Raw genomic sequence first — 24294 nt, forward strand, 5'->3', positions numbered from 1 at the left:
TTATTAACCTTTTGGAGCAGATGGGACAACGGTGTCCCCTTCACATATTTTTTTTCTGACGCTCTAATTACAAGTAAAAATATATTTTGATACATTTTTTAATTATGAGAAAAACACAAATAGTTATCTAAAAAAATCATTTAAATTCTCGAAATTCTATTTGTTTTAAAATGTAAAGTCCAAAAAAAAGTAGTTTCAAATTTTTTTAAAAATTCATAATCGAATAATTATCGATAATCGATTTTATAAATTTAAGAAATTTCAATGATGAATAACTGTTTCTCCTAGATCTAAATAACTACGAGTAAGTCAAAGTTTGGACAAGTAAGTCAAAATTATTCTTTGCCGTGTTTGAAAGATACCCTTTAAAGCTGAAAAAGTCTCGGGTGTTTTATGCTGTATTTTATAACCATAAATTATTAAAATCCTAAGTATAGTATTTTTCGCTTATTTTCATCAAGAATAATACAAAATAATGAAAAAAGTAGGAAAAATATGTTTAAGGAAAATTCTGCATCAAAGGGTTAATTAGAGAGAAGTTTGTCGTAAAAGCAGCTAGATTAAGACCAGCTATTTCTATAACATAATATAGTTTACTAAAATATAAATAATATTATTTGCTATAATAATTAATTTAAATAAAATAATTTTTTCAAAAATAAATTGAAACCAAAAAAAAAGTTTTCGAAGACGTTTAAGATACTAATTAATAGCCATTATCAGCAGTCTTTAGGAGCATAACAAGCGAACAGCTGTAAGCCTGTACGACAAACTAATTAAAATATCCTTTAATATTACTTTTTTACCCATGCGAAATCCTTCTACTTTTACATTTTTTTTATCTCCTATTGACTAGCTTATTTAGAATTGTATTAGATTTTAAACTATTTTTTTCAATCTTACAATACAACTACATAGCTTTGAAAATTTAAATGAAATATATGGGTGATTCTTTGGAAACATGACAATGCGGAAAAAAAATTTTCTTCAAATTAAAAGTCTTCAAAATAATCTTGTTTTTTTTTTTTTGTATATTTGTTTAGTTACATTTATTAATATCTTACAGACAGCAATGTCGTTTATTGACATTTGCTCAAGGAAAAAAAAAATAGAAATTCACCAAATTTTGAATACCAGAAAAATGACACATTAGCTTAGAAGTTAAGAAAACAGTCATTTTAAGCAAAGCTTGTAAGTAACTTAACTTAAGAAACTCAAAAAGACAAAGTTTAAAAGTTAATTTTAACTTTTTATGTAAATAAATTCCAAAAATAATTATTGTGAACAATTTGAACATACCGTTTCTTCTCGGCTTCTCGTATTTTTTTCTCAGTTTATTTTTCCTTGTTTGTTTTTAGGCCCCATGTTTTAAAATTACCTAGCACAATTAATTTTATAATAATTTACATCGGAAATTTTTTTATTACATTATTTAAATTTAAAATATCTCAAATTATTTTATTTTACAACTTTATTACATTCTTTAATTTATACACCCAAGTAAAGTTTAAAGACTATGACAGAATTAAATTTTACAGTGATATTCTCATCTTATCCTTTGTATTTTAACTATCTGTGTTTTGAAAGAAAAAAAAAATACCTAAAGCCTTTGTGTTATATGGACCATGAATTGTTTAAATTAATTCTTTTATCCACTGTTAAAAGAATAAATAATGTTTTTGTTGTTGATATGTACAGAATAAAATTGTGTATAATAATATAAAATTAAATAAATAACTTTGATTATATACAAGCATATTACAATCTTACTTAAACTGGGTATTAGGTTATAAATTGCTTTCCCTCTTTACATTATACTGTTTAAAAAATTTTCTGGTAACTGATGGCAATCATAAGCCAGGAAAATGACAGCCAGGAAAATGAAAATTTGCCATTTTACAGCATTTAACTTAACATTTAAATTAACATTTCGGACTAAGAAGTTTACTTTCCACAGAAAACAACAGGATTTCTTGAAATAACTCAGGTAAATCTATGTAGTTATGTTATTAATGATTTCAAGAAAACGGGAAAATGACAACATAAAAACCGACTCACCTGGTAAAATTTTTTGAAATAGATTTTGAACCAAAAAATTGGTTCTTTATTCATGAAATACGACATGTTCTGATAGGATGATATTCTAATCAATCTCTTAACCAATCTCTTAAGATATTGATTGCTGGCCCTATCTATTTTGGTTATAAATTACTAAAAAAAAGTGGCGAGGAAAATGACTGATTTTCATGTGACAAACAAATTATTGACAGAAAAAAAATATTTTCAACAAAGTTTTTGGAAATAATACCTGGATTCTAGAAATGCTTACAACGGTTGAGATAAAAAAAATTAGACATTGAAAAGTTTATGGGAAGTTTTGAAACTAGTTATTATTGGAAATATTGTTTGTGACATACCAGGAAAATGACATTTTGAAATTCAATTAAATTTTTCAAATATTAAATATGCAAAACAGTTAATGGTAACGCAAAGTCATTTTAAAATGCTAACAGCTATGCTATTTAAGAATTTTTTTTTTTTTAAAAAAAGTTCTTTTAGTAGTATAGTATTAGATCTTGGAGCAAGAGACAGTGAATTGTCGTATTTCGTGAGAATCACCCATATACGTCCAATAAAAATAATTTCCTGATATTTACTTAAAACAGTAAGTATAAATAAATTAGTAAATATTAGGAAAAAGTATATGTTTAAAATAAATAGACTATCAAAAAAAGTATGCCCTTCCAAAAAAAAAAATTATAATAATTATCATTTCACGCTACGTCAATGTCCATTAGACCTCCATGTTTTTGAACACAAATCTATTTAAGTGAAAACTTTTTCTTCTCTAGTCATATTTTTAATGCCCCTATTTGTTTACATAGAAGATTATAGTAATTTGGAGTGAAATAATTTAACGTTATTGATAAACATTTCAATCAAATCTCTCACCCATATATTGATATACGCTCCCGGCGTTGGTGTATAAATTGTTTTAATAACGTGAACAAATCTAATTTGGTACATTTACATCAGCCTTGAAAAAGGATTTAGAAAGAAATGAAGTGTAATTGTAAATACAATGGATAAGTATTTTCTTCTTAAATAAAAGTGAAGTGTGAAATGCTTAACAATTATAATGATTTCTTATGTTGAACTCTAAAGGTTTTAGATGACTGAAAAGAGTGCAAAATTCTGTCAGAGAAACATTACTAATACTAGCAAAAAGAAGTTAAAAACAATTGCTAAGAAATTTGCGATTTTTTTTCATGTTTGGAATTTTATATGTATTTCTATTACGTACTAATTTTACATGCATTTCTCTTATTTATTTCTATTAAAAAATGAATTTAAAAAAATCCTTTGTTCATTTGATCAAAATTAATTGTCCACTAATTAATTTTTTGCAAGCATAAAAAGTTGTTAAAAAATTTCATCGTTTAATTTTTCGAACATATAAAATTTGTTTTATAAATATAACAGCATTACAATTATGAAAACTTTTGCATGACCTTATACTTTGCCTTTTTTATTTTACAATCATGAATTTATAGAACATTGAAAATGCAATTACTTTATAATTAATAACACTTCTACTTATTGTTTAATATAATATAATGGACAGAAAATAATTTTGCTAGGCTTTCGATTGCGTCGCAGCTTAGTAGTAGAATTACATACTATTTTGTATTTTCGAACGTTCCATACTATTTTCGTATATTTGAATAACATTACAAGTTTCATTTTATTCCAACACCATTAGCTAACTTCATCGACATCTTCAGAAAATCGCTCGTAAAAACTATTAATTATTGAAGAAAATGAAGTTCATTTAAATATTTTGTGCTTTCATTCACGAGTTTATTCAAACAAACCTTCCACAAGCTAAATTTGTTAAAATACAATATGTGAAGAGAGATAAAAAATTGTTTCAAATGTCTTGGAAATTTGCTAAAACATGTTTTAGAATAAAATGATCTGAAAAATACAGCAGTTCGAGAATTTAATGACGTCAATTTTTTTTTGTCTAATTTTTTCATTTCAAATTAGTTGGTGCTACCGTAGGGTCGAGGAAAGGTAGGCAATATTCTTCAGAAATAAATTCCTCCAGTCAATTATTGAACTTGACCATTTCGTGAACCCAAAACAAAGAAATCACTATATAAATTGTCTGACTTAAGGGAAAAGTGTATTTCCATGCCAAATTTAACTAAAATGTATGCCATTTAAGTTTTCAAACGATAAAAAACGAAAGATAGGTCTCACTTCTATTCAAAAAAACCCGATTGTTTTTGTCCAATCGCTTGAAGAAAGACTTCCTTCCATTTTCAAGAAATCCGCCCCCTCCATTAAAATATTCGAAAGAACTTCAACCTTTAAGGAACGTGTGCGCGGCGTCGACAGGAAGCCGTTTAACTGTTATAACTGGTCTCTTTTGTTCCACCTTATTATGGTTATTGTTTCTTTGAGGAGAGAAGGTGACCAACAAAAGAATGGACATTGTCGCGACACGCGTTCTGCCTTCCTCTGATTGTTTATTTATAGTTAAGTGGAACTTCTAAAGAACGAAACTCGGTCGACATCGCTTGATGAGCGCCCCGCCTGACTGAATTCTGAAGGTCTTTGATCTAATGTGATCTTTATGATAACTTTACATTTTCAAAAAATAAAATAAAAACTTTGATAAAATCGCTGAAAATTATGACTAGTCTCAAATAGCAGAAAGTATAAAAAAAAATTTTGTGGCTTGGGCAAATGAGATTCACCGAGTGACGCATATAAGATAAATCATCGATTACGTAACGTAAATCGAAAAATAGAGATTCACTCATTGTCGGTGAGTTTTTAAATCAGGACACAGCTCAAATTGCTCAAAATGCGTGTTTACGAAGTAGCTCAAAATGCATATTTACATAAACGGGCATAGACATTGACAAAAATGGACATAGGAATGGAAAATATTTACGAAAATGGATATAGTAACTGAATCCGTTTTTCAAACATCGTTTAGGAGAATTTTCTTTTTTCAAAGAATAAAATAAGGAATCCAAATAAGTTCGTTATGTGATATCGTCCATTTGCAAAAATCGCGAATAAAATCGCTATTAAATTAATTTTTTCTTTAGACTTTAGAAGTCAACAGTTCTTTTTACAAGCTTGCCACAGGTGATATAAATTTATAATAATTTAATTGTAGTAAATTTAGGTAGTAGTCATTTAAGGAGTAGGCAGTTATCGTTTAGAGTTCTGAACACGGAGACATAGTCTGAAAAATAATATACCTGGGCACCCCGATCCTGACTTCAGGGACTTATAGTTTAAATAAGTAAGGAAAGGTAAGTACGTAATTCTCCGTTCATGTGTTATAAGAACTAAAAACTGAAATTTTTTATTTATTTATTTATTTTTTGCTTCCGCCATTTTTGTGAACACGCATTTCGAGTTGTGTCCATTTTTCGAAAACACGCATTTTCAGTTGCGACCATTTTTGAAAACACGCATTTCAGTCTGTGTCCAGATTTTTAAACTAACCTACGTTATACAGTTTTTTTTTTTTTTTTTACTGCAAAATGTTCTGAAAATGCAAAACAAATCTTATTTTGCTGTTAATGCTAAAAAAATAGCTTTAAAATCAAACCAAAAATTTAAAAATATTTAATTGTTTTGTTTTTATATGTATAGAGCGCAAAATAAAAAACGGACCACCCTGAATAATTTTTGATCTAGTTATCGGATTTTAGGACTCAATCTTAATGGTTTAAAGGGGGACTTCATATATGACAATTAATTAACGCAGACGATATTTTAAGTTACGAAATCAGACACAAAAAACACACTTTTTCTGAATAAATATGCTCTTTTAAGACGGATTCGGATTTCTGACCCCCAAAATATAGGGGGGAGCCGCAATCCGGGGAAATATGGTCATAATAGTTTGGTCAGGAGAGAGGTCCTAAGTTTATACCCCTTAATGTTATTTTGATTTTTTGCGAATTTTATCATACCGCGAGAACTTTTTAAGCGAATTTAAATACTTTTGCGTACAATTATAAAATTCGTTTACACAAATATTACATTCTATGGAAAAAATAGATTTTAATAATTATTTATTACTTTTTTATTATTTTATTTAATAATAACCAAAAAATCTTTAATTTGAAGTTATATAATTTCTTGCATAATTTTTTATAATGTAATTTTGCATGGTATAACATAAAATTTCAGCAAAATCGGTCGAATAGTTTCTGAGAAAGCGATTTTTAAAGAAGCCGAATTTTTATAATTGAATTTTTTTGAAACTTCAACTAAACTAGAGCAGCATATTTTCTTTATGTATTAATTTTTTATTTTGTTTAACTAGTGGGCCATCACTATAGTTTACAGAGGTCATCTTGAGTGCGCGTTAGTTTCTTTTTTTTTCCCTTTGGATTTTTTTTTTCTTTATACCATAACAATGTTAAAAGAAGATTTTTAGATAGGAGAATTCATCAAAAAAATCTGATCAAAATATATGAAGAAATAAAAAATTTTAATCATAATATTCTTTATATTTTTAGTTTAATTAAAGTGTTTCAAAATATTCTTTTAAATTTTCATTTTTAAAATATCGTTAGATTGAATTCTTTTGTGATATTCTTTTAAATAATCTCCTATTCATTATTTCTCTCTCTCTCTCCCTATTCATTGTTTTCTCATTTTTCTCACATTCAGTAAAATGGAAATTAATAAATTGCAAAGAAACGACCTTGGCATTTCAGATTAACATCAAAATAGATATGAAAACTTTCAAAAAAGCGGTCAACTGGCCCTTTGTTTTTCTAAGGCAGAGAAATGCCTTATTAATTTGGGTGGCGCCAGAACAAGTTGCTTAAGACTTATAGAATGTATTTGTTCTCGGAAAAAAAAAAAAAAACTTTCTCAACGGGCGTTTTGCAAAGAGTGTGGGGAGTCCCACAGGATGGGTGTTAGATATCCAAACCCTTTCATCCAGATGTTCAGGTGTTAAAATAAAAGAAAGGAAGAAATAAATAAATTCATATGAATATATGTAAGGTTACTCTCTTATTTACACCTAAATCTCAGATTATTTGTTTATTACCGAAAATCCATTAAAAGCTTTTAACTAATATAAAGAATCACACATGATTTTCACGTTGAGTAGTTCACGTTGAATTTTTCTTTCCTTTTTTTTCTTCTCTACCTCAACTTCTAGATGTTTGAAATGGATCGAAAAAGATTTTTGCGTTTCGTACATTTTGGAAAAACTAATAAATACTATTCTTTAAATAGATCTGCTTCGATGTAATGTAATATGAACGTTTCTTTTGCCATTTTTTAACTGTGACTTTTTGACAGTGACTGCGGCAAAATATTGAAATTTTGTCACGATTACTGTAACCGTGAGAGATACACAATTATTTTTAGCATCATTTCTTGAGCGCATAGATGAGCCTGTCTATGCACTAAATTCTATTCGGTTCAATCAGACTCTAGAGGGTATATATGGGCAAAATTATTTTATAATCACCCTGCATCAATTCAATAGGAGATAAATCCCTGTATATTTTCAATTTCTCCCAGACTTTTTTCTTAATCACATTACTAAATGCATACAATGCATTGTAGTATCAAATAATTCAAGGGTAAGATGATTTTTTTATATAAAATTGAGGAGTAATTTGTAGAGACTCTTTAATAAATCGCTCAACGTTGGATCATAATATTGATATATTATACCATATTACCGAGCAAACTTACTGCAAACATAATACAATGTTAAATTGAGCCATGCTTAAATTTAAGTTAATCGTAAAATCAAGTTCCAGAAGGAGTAACAAGCAGGATAATATGGTTCAGTTTGGCACCATATTTATGTTGTGGAAAATTTGAACTACATTAGGATTCAATATTATGCTTCAACGTGTTCCGAAATTGCTAATGATTTAAAATTAAGGAGAAGATAAAAATAGAACTCACAATTAAGTAAAAAAAAAATCGAAAGTAGTTGAAGGATGTGGCAGGGAAGAAAGAGAGATTACCACTTGATTGCACCTGCTTTTTTGCAGATGTTTAGAACATGTGTTGTTCTAAACATCTTCGTTTTGTTTAGAACATACGTTGTTTTCACTTTCTGCCATTTTTTCTTCTTTTTTTACATCTTGACATTCGACAGTTTGCCCCTTTTGTGTTTTTGTCTTGTGTCTTGTGTTTTTGTTTTCAAGAAAATAATAAATAATTTGTTAGCTAAGTATTATGATTGGTAAAAACAAAAAGGATAATTTTGATTTGAAAAAAGGCAAACATTTGTCAGTTAGTTATAAAAAGAATGTCATAAAAAGAATGTTAATGATACACATTTGTGCTTTTTTCTTCCATTCGTTTCGTTAAGGTTAACGATATTTTCTATCGTTAATCTTAACAAAACGAATATAATAATAACGGGATATTTGCAGGAACACCGGCTCGTACTAATTGATACCAAAATTGATGAAGCATCGTTATATAAATAAATAAATGAATAAATAAATAAAATTGAAGATGAAACGAATTAAATATAAAAATTGGTAATTGGTAAACCGTGACTCTAAGTTTTTTTTCCCCTAAGCAGCTCCGTGAACAAAATCTGATGAAATGTTTATTTGAGCGATAAATAAGCCCTTCAGCTTCAAATATTAAAATTATTTTATGGAAAAAAAATTTGTATATATTTCAGAGGATAGATTAATTTTTTTTTATGTACCTGGTTTTACCCAATTTGGTTGGATAAAATTAGGTATAAGTAGAAATAATGAAAAAAAAAATGTTTTTTTTTTTCCCTCTGAAAAATTTGTTTGAAACAACAAATAAGCATTATGATCTAACTACTTCGAGAAAGCTACAGGGGATTAAAAATTAAAAAACAAAATATACTTGTTCTTAATCATAATCGTGTTATAGTAGATTCTGTTCTTAAAGATTAAATTTTGTTGGCAATAAAAAACTCTTTCAATAGAAATTTCGACTAGCTAGAATTCATAAAATTTAACTGTAGCTCCATGATCAATGACAATTCAAGTTTCAATCGTTTCTTGACCAATACAAGAATTTATCTTGATAACATTGCAAGTTTCAATCGTTTCTTGACCAATACAAGAATTTATCTTATTATAATCGCCAAAAGGAAAGTTATCATCAGTCAAAATTACGACCACTTCACGATTCGTTAAAAGATCAAAATTTTACCTGAAGCTCTGTGTTGATTAAATCACAAGTTTTAATCGTTTTTCGATCACTAAAAGCGAAATATATTTTTATATAGCCAGAAAGCGGTCAGAATTTTATCTGACGATAACTATTAGGCGATATTTTCATACTATTGACAAATATAATTTATCGTCAAATAAAATTCTGATCGCTTTCTGACTATCTAAGGGGCTCAAATTAAAAGTGTGTCTCTCTGCTTGACGACAAATCAATCAAGTTTCAATCGTTTCCCGACTGTTACAAACAGAATTCTTCGTCATATTATCGCTAAAAGAAATCACTATTAATAAAAGTTTCAACAACTTTTCAACTGTAAAAATATATAAAATTTCGATTATAGTTCAATATTTTAGAATAATACAAGTTTAAATGGTTTCCTGACTGATGAAAATAAGGAATTTATCTCTACCATTTCGCCCAATAGAATGGCTTAGGTAAAAGACTTAAATTGTTACCGTACTTCTGTGTTTGAAAAACAATTGCAAGTTACTATTTTTCTTATCCAAAACCTGTTACGAAACAAAAAAAAATCTGATAAACTTAATTTTTACAACAACGATTACCATAAAATCACTGAATCACTCGAATTAAAAGAATATTATTATTAAAATTACGATACAATATTTCACTGTAAAGATGAGTTTTACGGTAAAATGTATTTTACGGATGATGCACTCAAAGTGCCGATAGTTTATACCGTAATTTTATCGGGAATTTTTTACAGTGTAAACATATTAGGTACCTTTTACCACAACATATTTTAAAACAATACCAGTAGTACTTATTACCATAATTTTTAATGGTCATAACACCTTATTACTCTAATCACAGCTTTAAAAAATAACCAAACAACTTTAAATTATAATCTGAAAATTTTAAAAATAGCTTTAAAAATACAACCTGCGAATTTCAAAATGCTATCGTAAAATATTAATCATAACCATTTTGAAATAATAAATTTTCCTGTAAAGTTATAAAAAAAGAGGAACATTACCCTTTCCGTAGAAATGTTATACAGGTACGTACTGCTTTTTTTTTTTTTTTTTTTTTTTTTTTTTTTTTTTTTTTTTTTTTTTTNTTTTTTTTTTTTTTTTTTTTTGAGTCACTGCAAGTAGAAATGCTGCTATGCAACTAAACTGATTTAATCTGTTTGACGAAAAAAAATTTAAAAAATTATAAAACTGCTGTTATAAAATATATATTTAGCAAAAGCATTGGTGAAAATCTAATTCGCAATGAAATATTCTTGGTGCTATAGAATTTGTCAGATGAAGAACTATAGCATTCTGTCATAAAATAGATACGTAAAGGTTCACGCTCAATTCACAAGACAAATATATCGATATAAATCATTCAGAGAGTCATTCAATATATTTTGAAATATTGACACTACTACATTCTTATATTTCCTGTCTCTGTGTACTGAATCAGATTTCAAATGCGTTGAATTCGATTCATTCATAAAGTTTGATTATCACGTGCGTAATGTGAGAACAACGAGGATATATTTATTCCCATTTCCTGCATTAAAACAGTGTTATTTTCGAATAACAGATTGCTTAACACACAAAGTAAAAACATAGTATCTTTTAGATCAGGGCTGTATTTTGTAGTGTCCATTTGACACTTAAAATAGTTGTTCTGGGATAGTCATAACCATTTAAATATTCATTAATTAATGCATGCTACAGGAGTTATTTTCTAAATTATTATAGTATCTCCGAATCATGGCGAATTTTGTAACTACAAAAAAATAGTTATTTCATAAACATTCAAATTTGAAACGTTAAAATTAATAACGAGAAATTATTTTTCAAAGTTTGTGATATTTTTATGCTTTAAAATATTAAAATATCACAAAATTTGCAAAAAATTATAATAATAATATAAATTTGTAATAAATTATTTTGTAATATTTAAAGTTAAAATTATTATTCCTTTTTAAATACAGTGATCTGCCATTTATCAATTAATAAATAAGATTAGATAATTTTCAAAACTTTAACTATTTTTTCATTGAAAATTATTTCAGCCTTTAAAAAAACTAATGTATATTTAACGATTTAGAAACCTTTTGTTGCCAGTTTTTTCATTGCAAAAATTTAATTAATACTGACAAACTATTCCCTAAATTATTCTGATCTGCCTGAGACGATTAATTATTTTGAAATTATTTTTTAAATTTTGAAGTATAGTTTTTATTAAAGTATATTATTAATATTTTTAAATTTATTTTTAGTCATTTATGGTGTAAGCTAAATTAGATATTTCTCAAAACTTTAAATATTTTAGCATTTTCAATTACTTTAACTGTAAAAAAACTAATTTATAACTAAGAAAATAGATTAAGCTTCATTAAACAATATATTTAGAGTCATTTCGATAAATTCGGAAGATGAGAAAAAATTACGTACTGCAAATATAACGAAAAAAAAGGAGATTTTTTTAACTATCAAAAACAACACAACAATATGATAATAACTTTTTTTATATGAGATTTATTAAAAAAGGAAGAAAAAAAGCATAACATAAAGCTACATAGTAAAATGCTAAAATCAAGTACTATTGTTTATTAATATTAAAGTATGAGAGAACTCATCACTTTTATTTTGTATTTGAAATGCATCGTCATTAAAAGTCTAATTTTTCTCAACTTACAAATTAATTACGTGTTTTAAATTTCTTTTAAATCGGAAAGCTGGTTGATTGCGCGTTTTTTATTTATTCAAAAACAAAGATTTTAAAATAAAAAAGTAGAAAACGATTATTTTGAAATGCATCGTTTTTTAAAAATTGTTTGCTGAAAAAATAAAGTGTTTTTAAATATTATTTTTTCATCGTTTGCTCAAAAGAAAAAAAAATGCGAGTACAAAAGTTTGTGACCTTTGAAAAAAAGACTGAATATCCCGAAATTTTACCGTTTTCTTAAAATATAGTTCTTATATTTTTAAAAGTGACATGCGATAGCAGGATGCTAATGTACAAACTGTCAAGTGTATGTTATCAAAGTTTTTATTTTGTATTCCTTCTATCATTCTATCGTTTTGAGATGCTTGTCAAATGCATGTCCAACGACACGGGTGTGCTACAACTTTTAGGTACTTATTAGTACTGACTCTAACTTAATATATTGCTACTAGGATCACAGTTGTGAAGAGTGCAAATTAAATTTTCATGAATTTTAATTGCTGTTAAACTACTAAAAATAAATAAAAACATGTAGCGAAGGAGACGGTGGATTTAAACTTTGCATTTATTTCCCGAATAAACAGAATTGTAAATGATTTTTCGTCTATCTATAACTTCATGAAATGAAAAATATTCCAACAAGATAAGAAATTAACAATAAAATCTATTATCGATCAAATAAAATGATTAAATACCGTTTTTATTATTAGCAATAAAAAGAGACAAACTCTGGAATCATTTAATTAACAGTGTAATCATAATTTCTCAAAATAATTTTAGTTAAGTCCAAAAAATAGTCTTATTCTAAGCTTCCCGTTTAACTTCAACTAATGAAAACAGGTGCAGTAAGCGCAATGCTGCTACTTCATTCAAGCTTGACGCTTTCTCTTCTTTATTTTATTATTATTATCATTACGTACTAACTTTATCAATGGGCCAGCAGGTAATTGCGGGCACCCGATTTATGAATGACATTGTGCTGCCGAGATTTTTACTACGCCTGTTCCACAGAAGGCGCTAGCGCGTGTTGATTGCAAACGAGTTTTTGTTGGGGCGTGATTTGGGTCAAGCATTCGACACAAGAATAAAATAATAACTGTTATTGTTGGGTAGAGATCAAAACTCGACTTAAAAGGTTATTAAATCCGTCTCGCCTGTTATATTCGATAACAGTTATCGCACACATGAAAATTAAAATTAGCGTTTCAGTGGAACCATTCAATTCAAACTACTAGAATAGCCTGAACCGGTTTAGATAAAGAAAAAAATTAAACTTTAAATTCCAGAACTTTTCAAATGCGATTGAAATTCTTTCTAAAATAAATACTTCTAATGAGCTCTGTAAATAATGCGTTGTACACTTATTAAAAATAAAGTATAGTAGATTATTAATTATGTCTGTTAATTAATATAGGGATTATTATAGCTATAAAATAATATAGAATATTAATTGTGTTTTTAAAAGTTATTATTAATTTCTCGTACTTTTTACTAAATATTTTGAAACATATGAGTCGAAAATGTTTTTTTAGAAACTAAATTCTTTTCACTGGAAAACAACAGATGGTTCAATTTCGTATCATTTTAATGTTTACTTATTTTTAATTTGCACAGTATTTATGTACATTGTTCGCAATTTTGTGATCACTACTTACTTGTTAACTAATATATTAAACAAAAATAGTCCTATACGACTTTTTTTTATTTTATTTTTTTACAGGTTTTATATCTTAATTATCAAAAATACATATTGATACATTCGCATACACATATTGATATGAATATTGATACATTCATTTGTACCAAGCTATTTTATTTTCAAAAACAACTTTCATGATTATTATTAATGTACTGTCAAAAATATTTATACAGGTTAATCATTACTTAATATAACATATTCTTAAAGTTATTATTTCATTTCTTTATTTATTATCATTTAGAATTATTTTTTAATTAAAAAAAGTAGACTGAATTGTATAAACCATTCAACAAACGTAACAATTTTCTAGATGTATTTAGGGGGTGGGCAGAGAAATTAATATTAAAATAGATATGTATTTAGGTGTAAAAGTAATGATTGTTCCGCACATATACCCAAGATTTAAATATTTTTAAGATCGGAATTTCCAAGATTACATACTTTTAAAAGATATTTTTAAATCTTTTTCATTTTATGAAGTAGAATAGTGCATACAATCCAAATCCCACCACTCTTTCATCGTGAAAAATTGTGCTTTAACGTGGTCCAAAATTTTTAACTGTGTTGGGAACAATAGTTACCTAAATTAAAATCTTAACACTTGAATCAAAAGGTCAAATGTTTGAAGTCTTAACTTCGCCATTTAATGAATTATTTTGAGCCACAAACCAGCAGGTATTCTTCCTAATTTGGTTCATTAAGCAGAGGCATCTCAGTGGAGAGTTCGAAGCGGGGGTTGGCCAGTGATTAATAATGCTTTGTTGCACGTGTCCTGAGCCGAAGATAAAAACAAGAAGAAATTACGACAACGAAAACAGCGGGAACTCCGGAAGTTTATTGCGTACATTACTCAAAAAACACCAGCTGCCAAAATGAATATCCGTTCACCTCTTTCCAAGACATCAAGCGCAGAAAAAAGAAGGCTGATCATTAATTTTCCAGGCCGCTACTTAGTATTAAATTCTCAAAAGAGAGCAAGGTGTGAGGAATTAAGTTTCTTTGGAATGAATGAACTGGGTGAAAATATAAATCGTTTGCTCATTGTGGAATTCCAATCCAAATTTCTTTTTCACTAAGCAAGCTGGTATAAGCTTTAGTAAAAGTGTATATAAATTCCGCTGAATTTATTTTTGTTTTATACTAATTTACTTTCAGTAATGAAGAAAATAAATTTAGAAAAAATAGCTGAGAAATTTGTTACGAAAAAGATATCTGGTAATTTTATCTTCGATCTAATTTACTTTCAGTATATTCTATAAATAGTTTATACGATTAGTAAATGCATCATAAATGTTACAAAAATGTCACACTACTCGCAGAGAAAAATAATTAAGTAAATTAGGTCTTTGTATAATTTAATAAGAAGGGAAGAAATGATAGGAATTAAAATTTTTAATATAATTACAATTTCAGGATAAAATTTTAATATTATAGTATTATTGATGATAAATTTATTACTTAAATAATATATTTGTTGATTATATTAATTAAATAATAAACATATTATTTTAATTTTATTACTATTTAACTACATTTGGTAATGGGAAATATAAATGTCAAACAAGTTATGAAAAATTATTATTATCATTTGTGCAATAAATTTTAAAAAAAAGTTTAAGAAAAATTTAAAAAAATTCTGTTATTTACTTTAATTTTTAAGCTATATTTTTATATCAGTATAAACTATGTTGTTAGTATTTACAATACACAAGTATAGGTGTAGAATGTTTTTAGTTGTGAAGAAAATATTTATTTAGTTAGTTAAAGAAAAGTTTTCAACGAGTAAAGAATTAAACATTTGCAATAAAAAAATAAAATGAAGTAATAAAATAAATCTTTTAATTTTTTATAGTTTAGTTTTAGTAACGAAAATTTTTTTTATCTCATTTGCAATGCAAATAAATAATACAATAATACAAATCAATAATAACTGAATGGAAGGGAAAAACCTTATTCGAAATCACTGCTTTATTCTTTATTTACTCTCTCTCTTTTTAACTCGGACATGGATAATTCGGACTTATATTACTTCCTCCTACTTTTTTTTTCTAAAATTCGAACATTTGCTCAACTTTTGGATTAATTCAAAATTCGATTAAACTAAACTCAAAATAATTTTTCATTTTGCAAAAAATCTTTTTAGAATAGGATCAATTTTTATCTGCACGGAGAAATTTCAGATACGAACATAAATGATACAATACTGTGTTTCTTCTGAATCCTTAAAAATGACTAATAATCTAAAAAGGTTTGTGAAATCTCAAACTAATGATTAAAAAAACATGCTTCACGCTATTGAATATTTAGTTAAGAGTGTAAAAATTAAGTCAACTGAAACCGACTGTTAGTAAGAAATATTCTAAGAGAATCCAGATAGAGATTATTCATATCATTGTGCATGCAACTTTTGTGTTTATGAATTTCTAATCATAAAAACTCCCCCAAATTTAGAATGGTACTTTGACCATATTTTTCCTCCTTTTATAAATAAAAAAAAATATGTGGATTGTTTGAATGGCGATGGGTAACTGATTTTGAATACTTTATGGAGGATATTAACAACAAAGAAAACACCTCTTTAAATACTTGATAACTTTTCACTGAGACATGACCGATTTTATGCCATTTTTGAAATTATAATCAACAATAAATACAAAAATTTATGAAAAACTTCTAATGAATAACTAAAGACAAACATCAACAATAATTTTTTCATAGTTGAATTTTTCTTATTTTTAGATATCAAAATAACACCATCATCAACAATTTAAAAGTTGAATAAAAAAATTTAATGTAACTTATAATTATTAAAAATATGTTTTTATTTATATTAATCGTAAGATTTTTGTTGTAATTTTTTATGATTTTTGTTTTGTTCTGTAAGTAAGATTTTTGTTAAATAAACTTAAAAGCGAACTTCTATATTATATAGTCAACCACCAATTGTATGAATAGCAATTTAGTCATTTTTAGTCGAGACAAAAGTTGATTGACCATGGACGCTTTTTTTAACTGTGTAAAGTCATAAGAGAATAAAATCTACACTCAGATGCCAGATTTAAAGTACGAATAATTCTATTATTAAAATTTTAAAAACCAAACGATTTTAAAGGTTACTGTATTTTGGTGTTTATAGTATGTAAAAAAACCATTGTTTGTTTTTTCTAATTGAAATAAGTTTGAGTTATCATTTAAATTTTGTTCAACTTTCAAGACTATTGAAGAACAGTAGTTGATTACAGAAAAAAATTTTGATATACACTTTTTAATTCGATAAAAAAGATATAAATTGAAAGTTAAAGAACTGTTCAAAAATCAGATTCTTTTTAAATATTTTTTCTAAAAGTGTGTCTGAGAACCATTTAATAAAGATCGGAAAATGATTATTTTGTCAATTTGAAATCTTAGGTTTTTTGTGTGAAATAGAGACATCAAGGGGTTACAAGAGACATAAATAGTTTAAACAAAACATGTTGTTCCAAAAGAAATTGAATAAAACTTATTATGGTTTGTATAATCCAGAAAGATTAAATAGCTTAGTTTACATTACTACAATATTGCAGCTTAATTGTGAAAACGTAGTTGTTAATTAAAAGAAAACATATTACACCTTCCACAAGCTTATAATTGTCATTTGATAAAATCAAGTTTTTTGTCACATTCGTTAATTTAAAATTAATTTTAATTTTATAAAATATAGAATAAAGTCATTATTTGCTTTTTTTACTTAATAAATAATCTAACCTGGATCTATGATGCTACATTTAAATACACAGATTTATTTAAGGCACATTTATGCATGTTGTCCAGATTTTAAAATAAAATTCTATTTTTTTTTCTTTTTTGAAAATTCATAAAATTTTTGAACTTTATTTTAAAATTGACATTGTTTTAAAAGTCGCAAGATATGAGAAATTCATAAATTTATTCATGTTATTTAGCGAGCATTTAATATTTATGTCCAATCGCAATTCCTGCTTTCAAAAATAAATTCCACTAAAATACGTTCTCGAAATATTTTCTTTCTTTATTTATTTAAAATTTTTCTTTTTTATCGAAGATTATTTCTTTTTATTGAAGTATATAGCAGAAAAATCTGGTTTTTACTTTATTTTTTTAGAAATTTTCCATTGATAAAAAATTCCGCATTAGAAAAGATGTAAGAATCTTTCACTTAATTCTGAAAAAAAAAAAATTATGGCTAAATTAANTCTTTTTATTGAAGTATATAGCAGAAAAATCTGGTTTTTAGTTTATTTTTTTAGAAATTTTCCATTGATAAAAAATTCCGCATTAGAAAAGATGTAAAAATCTTTCACTTAATTCTGAAGAAAAAAAATTATGGCTAAATTAATCATTAAACTACTATCCAACAATAAATCTAATTAACTATTGACTCACCCCAGCAGGATAAAGTATTTTCAACAAAGACGAAGATTTAAACACTTTCTCTTCCACTTTAACATCATTTTTACCGGACACTGCCGGAATTGTAGTATTAGCTTCAACTGATGAAAAAATCCCCACCACCACTAGCATCATGATCCGAAGCATCCCCGCGTGGATGAGGCACCGTTGCGGCTGTTCAGAGCGCATCATCTTTGAGAGAGGAGAGAGAAAAAAAGCAAACATATAAGAAGGCAGCTGAAGAACTTAGAACAGGTGCGTTGAGGTGGACTATTCGCGGGCTTTTTGAGATTTCCCGCGCGCGCGGCTCTACAACTTTTCGCCAAGCTCCATTGCATGTAGTGCGGAGGGGAGGGGGGAGTCAGAAATGTGGATGGAGGTGTTGGATAGGGAAAAGAAAAATGCATAAAAAAAATAAGCAAGGTTTACATTGGGTAGAAATGAATGAATGAACGGAGCGGGCTTGGCGTAGAACTAATTTAATTGATAGGTTAAGTCAGATAGAAAAAAAGTATTCTTTTTCTTTCTTGCTTTTTTATTTTTTTTAAGATGAGCTTGTTTATACAAAGAAAATAGCTTTCAATTCGTTATTCAGCATGTATATATTATACATATATTTTTACCGCGTGATCGTCTTGATTTTTGGCAGTTAGTAACACAAAGGGAGCTCCACCCCTAGTTCGCTTCGATCATCCTCCCAGGAGTACTTTCCTATGAATTTTGTCCATTGATTATAAATATCTAACATCATAATAATATATAACAAATAAAAGATTCCAAATTCTTTTTCGTTGCATTTGGGCAGATTTGATAGCACAGATTCAGCATTTAAAATAAAATGCTGCTTAAGATAGCAATATCATAGGCCTTATATAATAAAAAATAACCACTTTTGGTTTTAAGCAGCCTTTAATTTTGAATGATGATCGAAACAAACGTAATAATAGCAGAAAATAATATTAAGATAGATTGATAAATAAATTAAATATTACGGGTAAATACCGTTATAACTTTTATTAACTTAAAGCTGATTGTAACAAAATGAATACAATTTTTTGTTTACGTCTTCTGATTTTTCTGCCCAATAAGAATGCGAGCAATTGTGAGACAGCCATTATCTTTTCATGACATACGGAGAGATCAAGTTTATGTAATAGTATTAAATAAATTGAAAAGGAAACAAAAATAATGGACTGAAACTGAAGAAGGACTCATAAACTCAATAATACAAAAAGTAAGAATAATATCTTCGTAATTTTCAATAGTTCTTAAAATGTTTTGATAGACATGAATTTTATCGACTAGGGTAAACTAAACAGTGAAGGAACACTTAAGCTTCGCTTGCAGTTTAAAAAATCATATTAATTTAAAAATTCGTAATTTTAGTTAAATGACAGTGTCAACATATTTGTTACTAATTGCAAATTATGTAAAAAAATTGTAGAGAACTTACATAATATTGTTTTAAAGTTTTGGAGGTTCAAATAACAAGTAGTAAGAAGACCAAGTGAAGGAACAGCTCTTACCAGTGAATGAACACCCAGTAAAGGAACACTTAATTTTGGTTATTTTTTAATGCTCTTTATGAATTTATAAGCCATACAAATATTTAAAAACAAGCCTATTCTTGAAATTATAACATATAAATACTTGGAAAATGTTAACTTTTTTTTGTAATCATGAATTGAAAATTTAAGTGTCAACATATTAACACATACTGTTCATTCACTGGGAAATCTATGCCCAGCAAAGGAACATGCCTGTTCCCTCACTGGTTAGAAGTTTTTTTTCGTATTTTTAACATACTTTTGATGCGGAACATCACTAAAGGTACAAGAAAATTAAATTTTATCTTTTATTTTCATTAACTTAGAAAAAACCCAGTAAAGGAACACTTGTTCCTTCACTGGTTTTTCTTCTTTTGGTGATCCAGTGAATAAACACCCCTTATCTCAGTACTTTATTATGCTATGATGCTTAAAAAAAATAAAACGTAACTTCAATAACTATATTTTGAATTCTTATTTTCACAGTGAAAAAAATAAAACTATTACATGCAATTAATTCCACTTCAAACATATAAATACAAACACTCACCTTATAATTTTTTCAAAGAAACAATGTGTGGCAGAGATAATAACAGATTCAAAATTTTTTCCAGGGAAGTCTATTTGACCAGGTAATCCAAAACATTGCTAGATTACTTCCTATTGTTTGGCAGTAAGCTATTGTTACCAATCAATCTAAAGAAAAACTTTCAAATTCTTATTTTTAATCAATATATATGAAATGTTCCTTCACTGGGTAGTATTCCTTCACTGGTTGGTTTGCCCTATATATTACTGAAAAGCAATAATTTCGAAAATACAATGTTATATGTAAATAACTTCAGAATATTTAGTATTAATAAAAATTAAAACAAATTAAATGATTTATAAAAAAAACTTTTTACTTTATAAGTTTTATGTTTTTTTTCTGCAGTAATAGGAATCAAATTATTTAAAAAACGTTACAGTAACAAATTTTCAGTTTGTTTTATGCTTTGAAAAATTTAATCTTTTTTTCAAACCATGTTATAAATAAAGTAAATGGCATAAGCCGAGAGAAAGCCTGTTTTAAAACTGACTGATACATGAAATTCCGAAAGCATATACCTTATTACTTAGTATATTGATATATATTTAACTTTATCTGTCCACAAGCGTTCTGAAAATAAAAATAAAAATTTCAATACTGAACCATAATATCGGTATCTTGAACCATAGTACTGGGCTAATTTGTTGCAACCATAGTAAAATGATAAATAAAACTTTGTTCTCATTCAAGTTGAACCATAGTTCTTTGTAAATTTGCAACAACCTCAGTAAAATGTTAAATTAAATTGTAATCTTTTCAAGTTGAACGATAGTATCGGACATCCTTTCTGCAACCTTAGTAAAATGTTAAATTAAAATGTGTTTCCGTTTAAGTTGAACCAGAGTATCGAACAACTTCTTTGCAAACTCAGTAAAATGTTAAGTTAATGTGTGTATCAGTTCTAAATGAACCATACTGCCTAATAAATTAACTGCAATCTTAGTAAAATGTTAAATTAAAATATGTTTCCGTTCGAGTTAAACGATAGTACCGGACAACCGCTCTGGAACCTCAGTAAAATGTTAAATTAAAATGTGTTTCCGTTTAAATTGAACCATATTATAATTATATTATAACCGTCGTTGAACAACAGACGCAATTTTGGGTTTACGACTACTAATGTTCAACTCCGAAGCCTTGTAATTTCGAACCAATAGAGAAGACAAGGAAACTCCCGTATCAGTACCCCCAGAGGTATTGATTTGTTATGGGAACAAGGAGGACTTTGAGACTCGACAGATTTTACGACACTCGACACGATTACGATTTATTGAACAAGTCCAAGTAATAAAAGTTTTGTAGTTCAAGGTTTTAAAATTAATTAGTTTATGTTATAAGTATTGCACTTCAAGGGACAGTTTAGAAATTAATTAAAAAAATTTACACCAAGAATCCTATGTTTTTTTAGACAAATGTTTTCTACGAATGTTATTCGATAAATTGATTCAATATATTCTGATATTGAGCTTTCATTTTTTCTAACACTAGCTGTCAAATCTCTAGTATATCATTGAAAGTTTTTTTTTAATGCTTATGACTGTTCACTCGCTGGATATTTCATTCTTTAGTTTTTTGTTGTCAACGCGAAAAAGAAATTTTATTGCCTTTTTAACGATCTACATGCATGCGCATTAGTGTTTTACATAATAAGGCTAGAGGACTCCACTCTCTGATTGCTATGCTGCCAGTCTCTGGAACTGCTTTCAGTTTTTTTTTTCTTTTTCTTTTCGATTGCTTTGCAATCCGAACTGGCTCTGCTTGCTTAGTGGATACTGATACATTTTGGTTTCGCTTTATTTCAATGGTAATGTTCTTTTTGTTATATAGCTCTAAATATATGCAACATATATATCCCGTGAAATCTATGATCTATATACATTTCAATCATTTATATTTACTTCATTCATTTATATATGTGACCGGCAAAGTAGGAAATATGAGAAGTATTACATACTTTGCCTAGGCATTATATATAATGCCGGATGCTATTACCAGGCAGTATGTATACCAGGCAGTGGCCCCTGACCTTAAAAAAAACATCAGTGTAGGGTGTACCGGGCAAATGTATTCCGGTCAGTGGCCCTTGACCTTAAAAAAACATTGCCCGGTATACCCTACACTGATGTTTTTTTAAGGTCAAGGGCCACTTCCCGGTATATATTTGCCCGATACTCCAAGCACTGATGTTTCTCCTAATCTATCGTCAGAAAGTATTAAAATATCGAATAAATGTAATTAAATCCACGAATAAATTAATATCAAATCGGAGGTAATAAATATTTCGGACATTCACCAAAACGACTATGTGATTATCAACATTCACCGGTGAAAGTTAACAACCACCGATTTCGGTCATTCACAATAACATGCACATCATTTACATAATAACCTCATCAGGACGTTTATTTCAGACTTTGCCTAAATAGCATCCGGAATTATATATAATGCCTAGGCAATATGTGAAATATAAATCATTTCATAGTTTGCCGGCTAGTTTTAGGCATTAGATGTAATGCCAGATTTCATACTTTGCCGGTAACATATACATTATAATTTTGTTTACATGCATTTCAATGAAGTTTCGAAATTACGTTTGAAACAAATAATTCATAGAATTTCACTAGATACACAATTATAAATTGAAGACTCCTCAGCCCTTTACACTCTTTATTTTAACATGAAGTGCAAAATGCAAACACCAAAGAAAAAGTAAGAAAAAACGGCGTATCTAACCGATCTAAGGGGGGGGGGAACGCAACTCTTTCTTATAAGTTAATTATGAAGCTTAATTTTAAAAATACAACTCAGTGTGATAGTTTATACGAACTGTTCGCTTTTAACTTTTCATTTCAGCACAAATTATAGCTCACGTAGTTTCAGGTTTTCATTGGCTAAGCGAGTGAAAGAATATCATCCAGAAATTTGTAAACATGTACGTTTAAGAGATCACGGTTATGACTTCTCGCTTGATATTTCAGTTTCTTGTTTCAATCGCGAATAAAAAATTACATTTTTTTTAGCAGCGCATACACATTTGGTGTTTTCTGTATGATAGATGTAACATTTTTTAAAAAAATAGCCCGGAAAGGAGGGATTAGTTATTCCCTACCTTCCAAAATTAATGCTGGTCTATTTTTGCTTGTAAAAACATCTCTATCTCTTAACGAATCTGGACTTAGAGATGATTTCTCCGAACATTATCTCATAGACATAGCATAAGAAATTCACACCATTTGCCGACTATAATATATATGAAAAAAAAAAGACTTTTTTTTCTTCATATTTTACCAAATATTTGAGCATTCCCAGTGTGCGACATGCATGTAATAACATGAGTTATGAGTTGGGATGTAAGAGAACTCCCCTGAAGAAATCTTGGGGAACCTGATCCCCTTTTTACTTCACCGGATGATCATGGAATGATGGAGTGGAAATAGAGAGGATCAACCGAAGCGGTTCCGTGGGAATGACACCATCAACTGATAGGGTTGGGGGTGAACTTCACATAAGTCAGCTGTAAACTAAGCATAATTTTATGGTTGGTACTTGATATCAGGTAATGACGTTAGAACGATTATGTTACAGCTTTGAAAAGCGGGAATGCATATTTCCCTTTCTTATGAATATCTCATATCAAATATATCTCATTTTTTTTATTGACTATAATATTTATTTTAAACATAATGACAGAAAGATAATAATTTTAAAAAAATAGTCATAAGTTAAACAAATTGCCTCATTTTGAAAAAAAAAAATACAAGGTGAAGATAGTCATGAGCTCTCATCTTTTTTGCCAATAGCAAGATGGACAGCCTTATCCCCTACAGAGGACGCCATGCCGTGGGAGAAACTTATCATCGCAAATTGTACTTCACCTCCATTACTCATTTAATACTTGAAGTTTAGAAAAAGTGAGTTCAGGCAAACCTAGAGTAAGCTAGGAAATTTCAATTACTGAAAATAAAAATTAAATTTAAAAACATCAAAATGCAAACAAATCATTAGAAGAGAACTACCCCATAGCGTAATCCTAAGTTATCTGAGAATTTATTCTCATTTTGATAATTTGAAAATTTCTTTACAATATTTGAAACTTCATGGCTAACTCTAGGTTTGCCTGA

General features: G+C 27.9%; 1 protein-coding gene across 1 annotated transcript in view; it reads right to left on the minus strand.

Moving 5' to 3' along the window:
- Nucleotides 1–18361, minus strand: part of LOC107454420 (protein giant-lens) — a 40244-nt gene extending 21883 nt beyond the window's left edge. Inside the window, exon 1 of the mRNA XM_016071619.3 lies at nucleotides 18032–18361. Within this exon, the coding sequence (XP_015927105.1) occupies nucleotides 18032–18262 (231 nt within the window). The 5' untranslated portion in view covers nucleotides 18263–18361. The remainder of the gene's footprint in view (nucleotides 1–18031) is intronic.
- Nucleotides 18362–24294: the final 5933 nt, after the last annotated feature.

The sequence above is a fragment of the Parasteatoda tepidariorum genome, chromosome 5 (genome assembly GCF_043381705.1).
Source record: "Parasteatoda tepidariorum isolate YZ-2023 chromosome 5, CAS_Ptep_4.0, whole genome shotgun sequence".
In the NCBI taxonomy this organism is placed as follows: domain Eukaryota; kingdom Metazoa; phylum Arthropoda; class Arachnida; order Araneae; family Theridiidae; genus Parasteatoda; species Parasteatoda tepidariorum.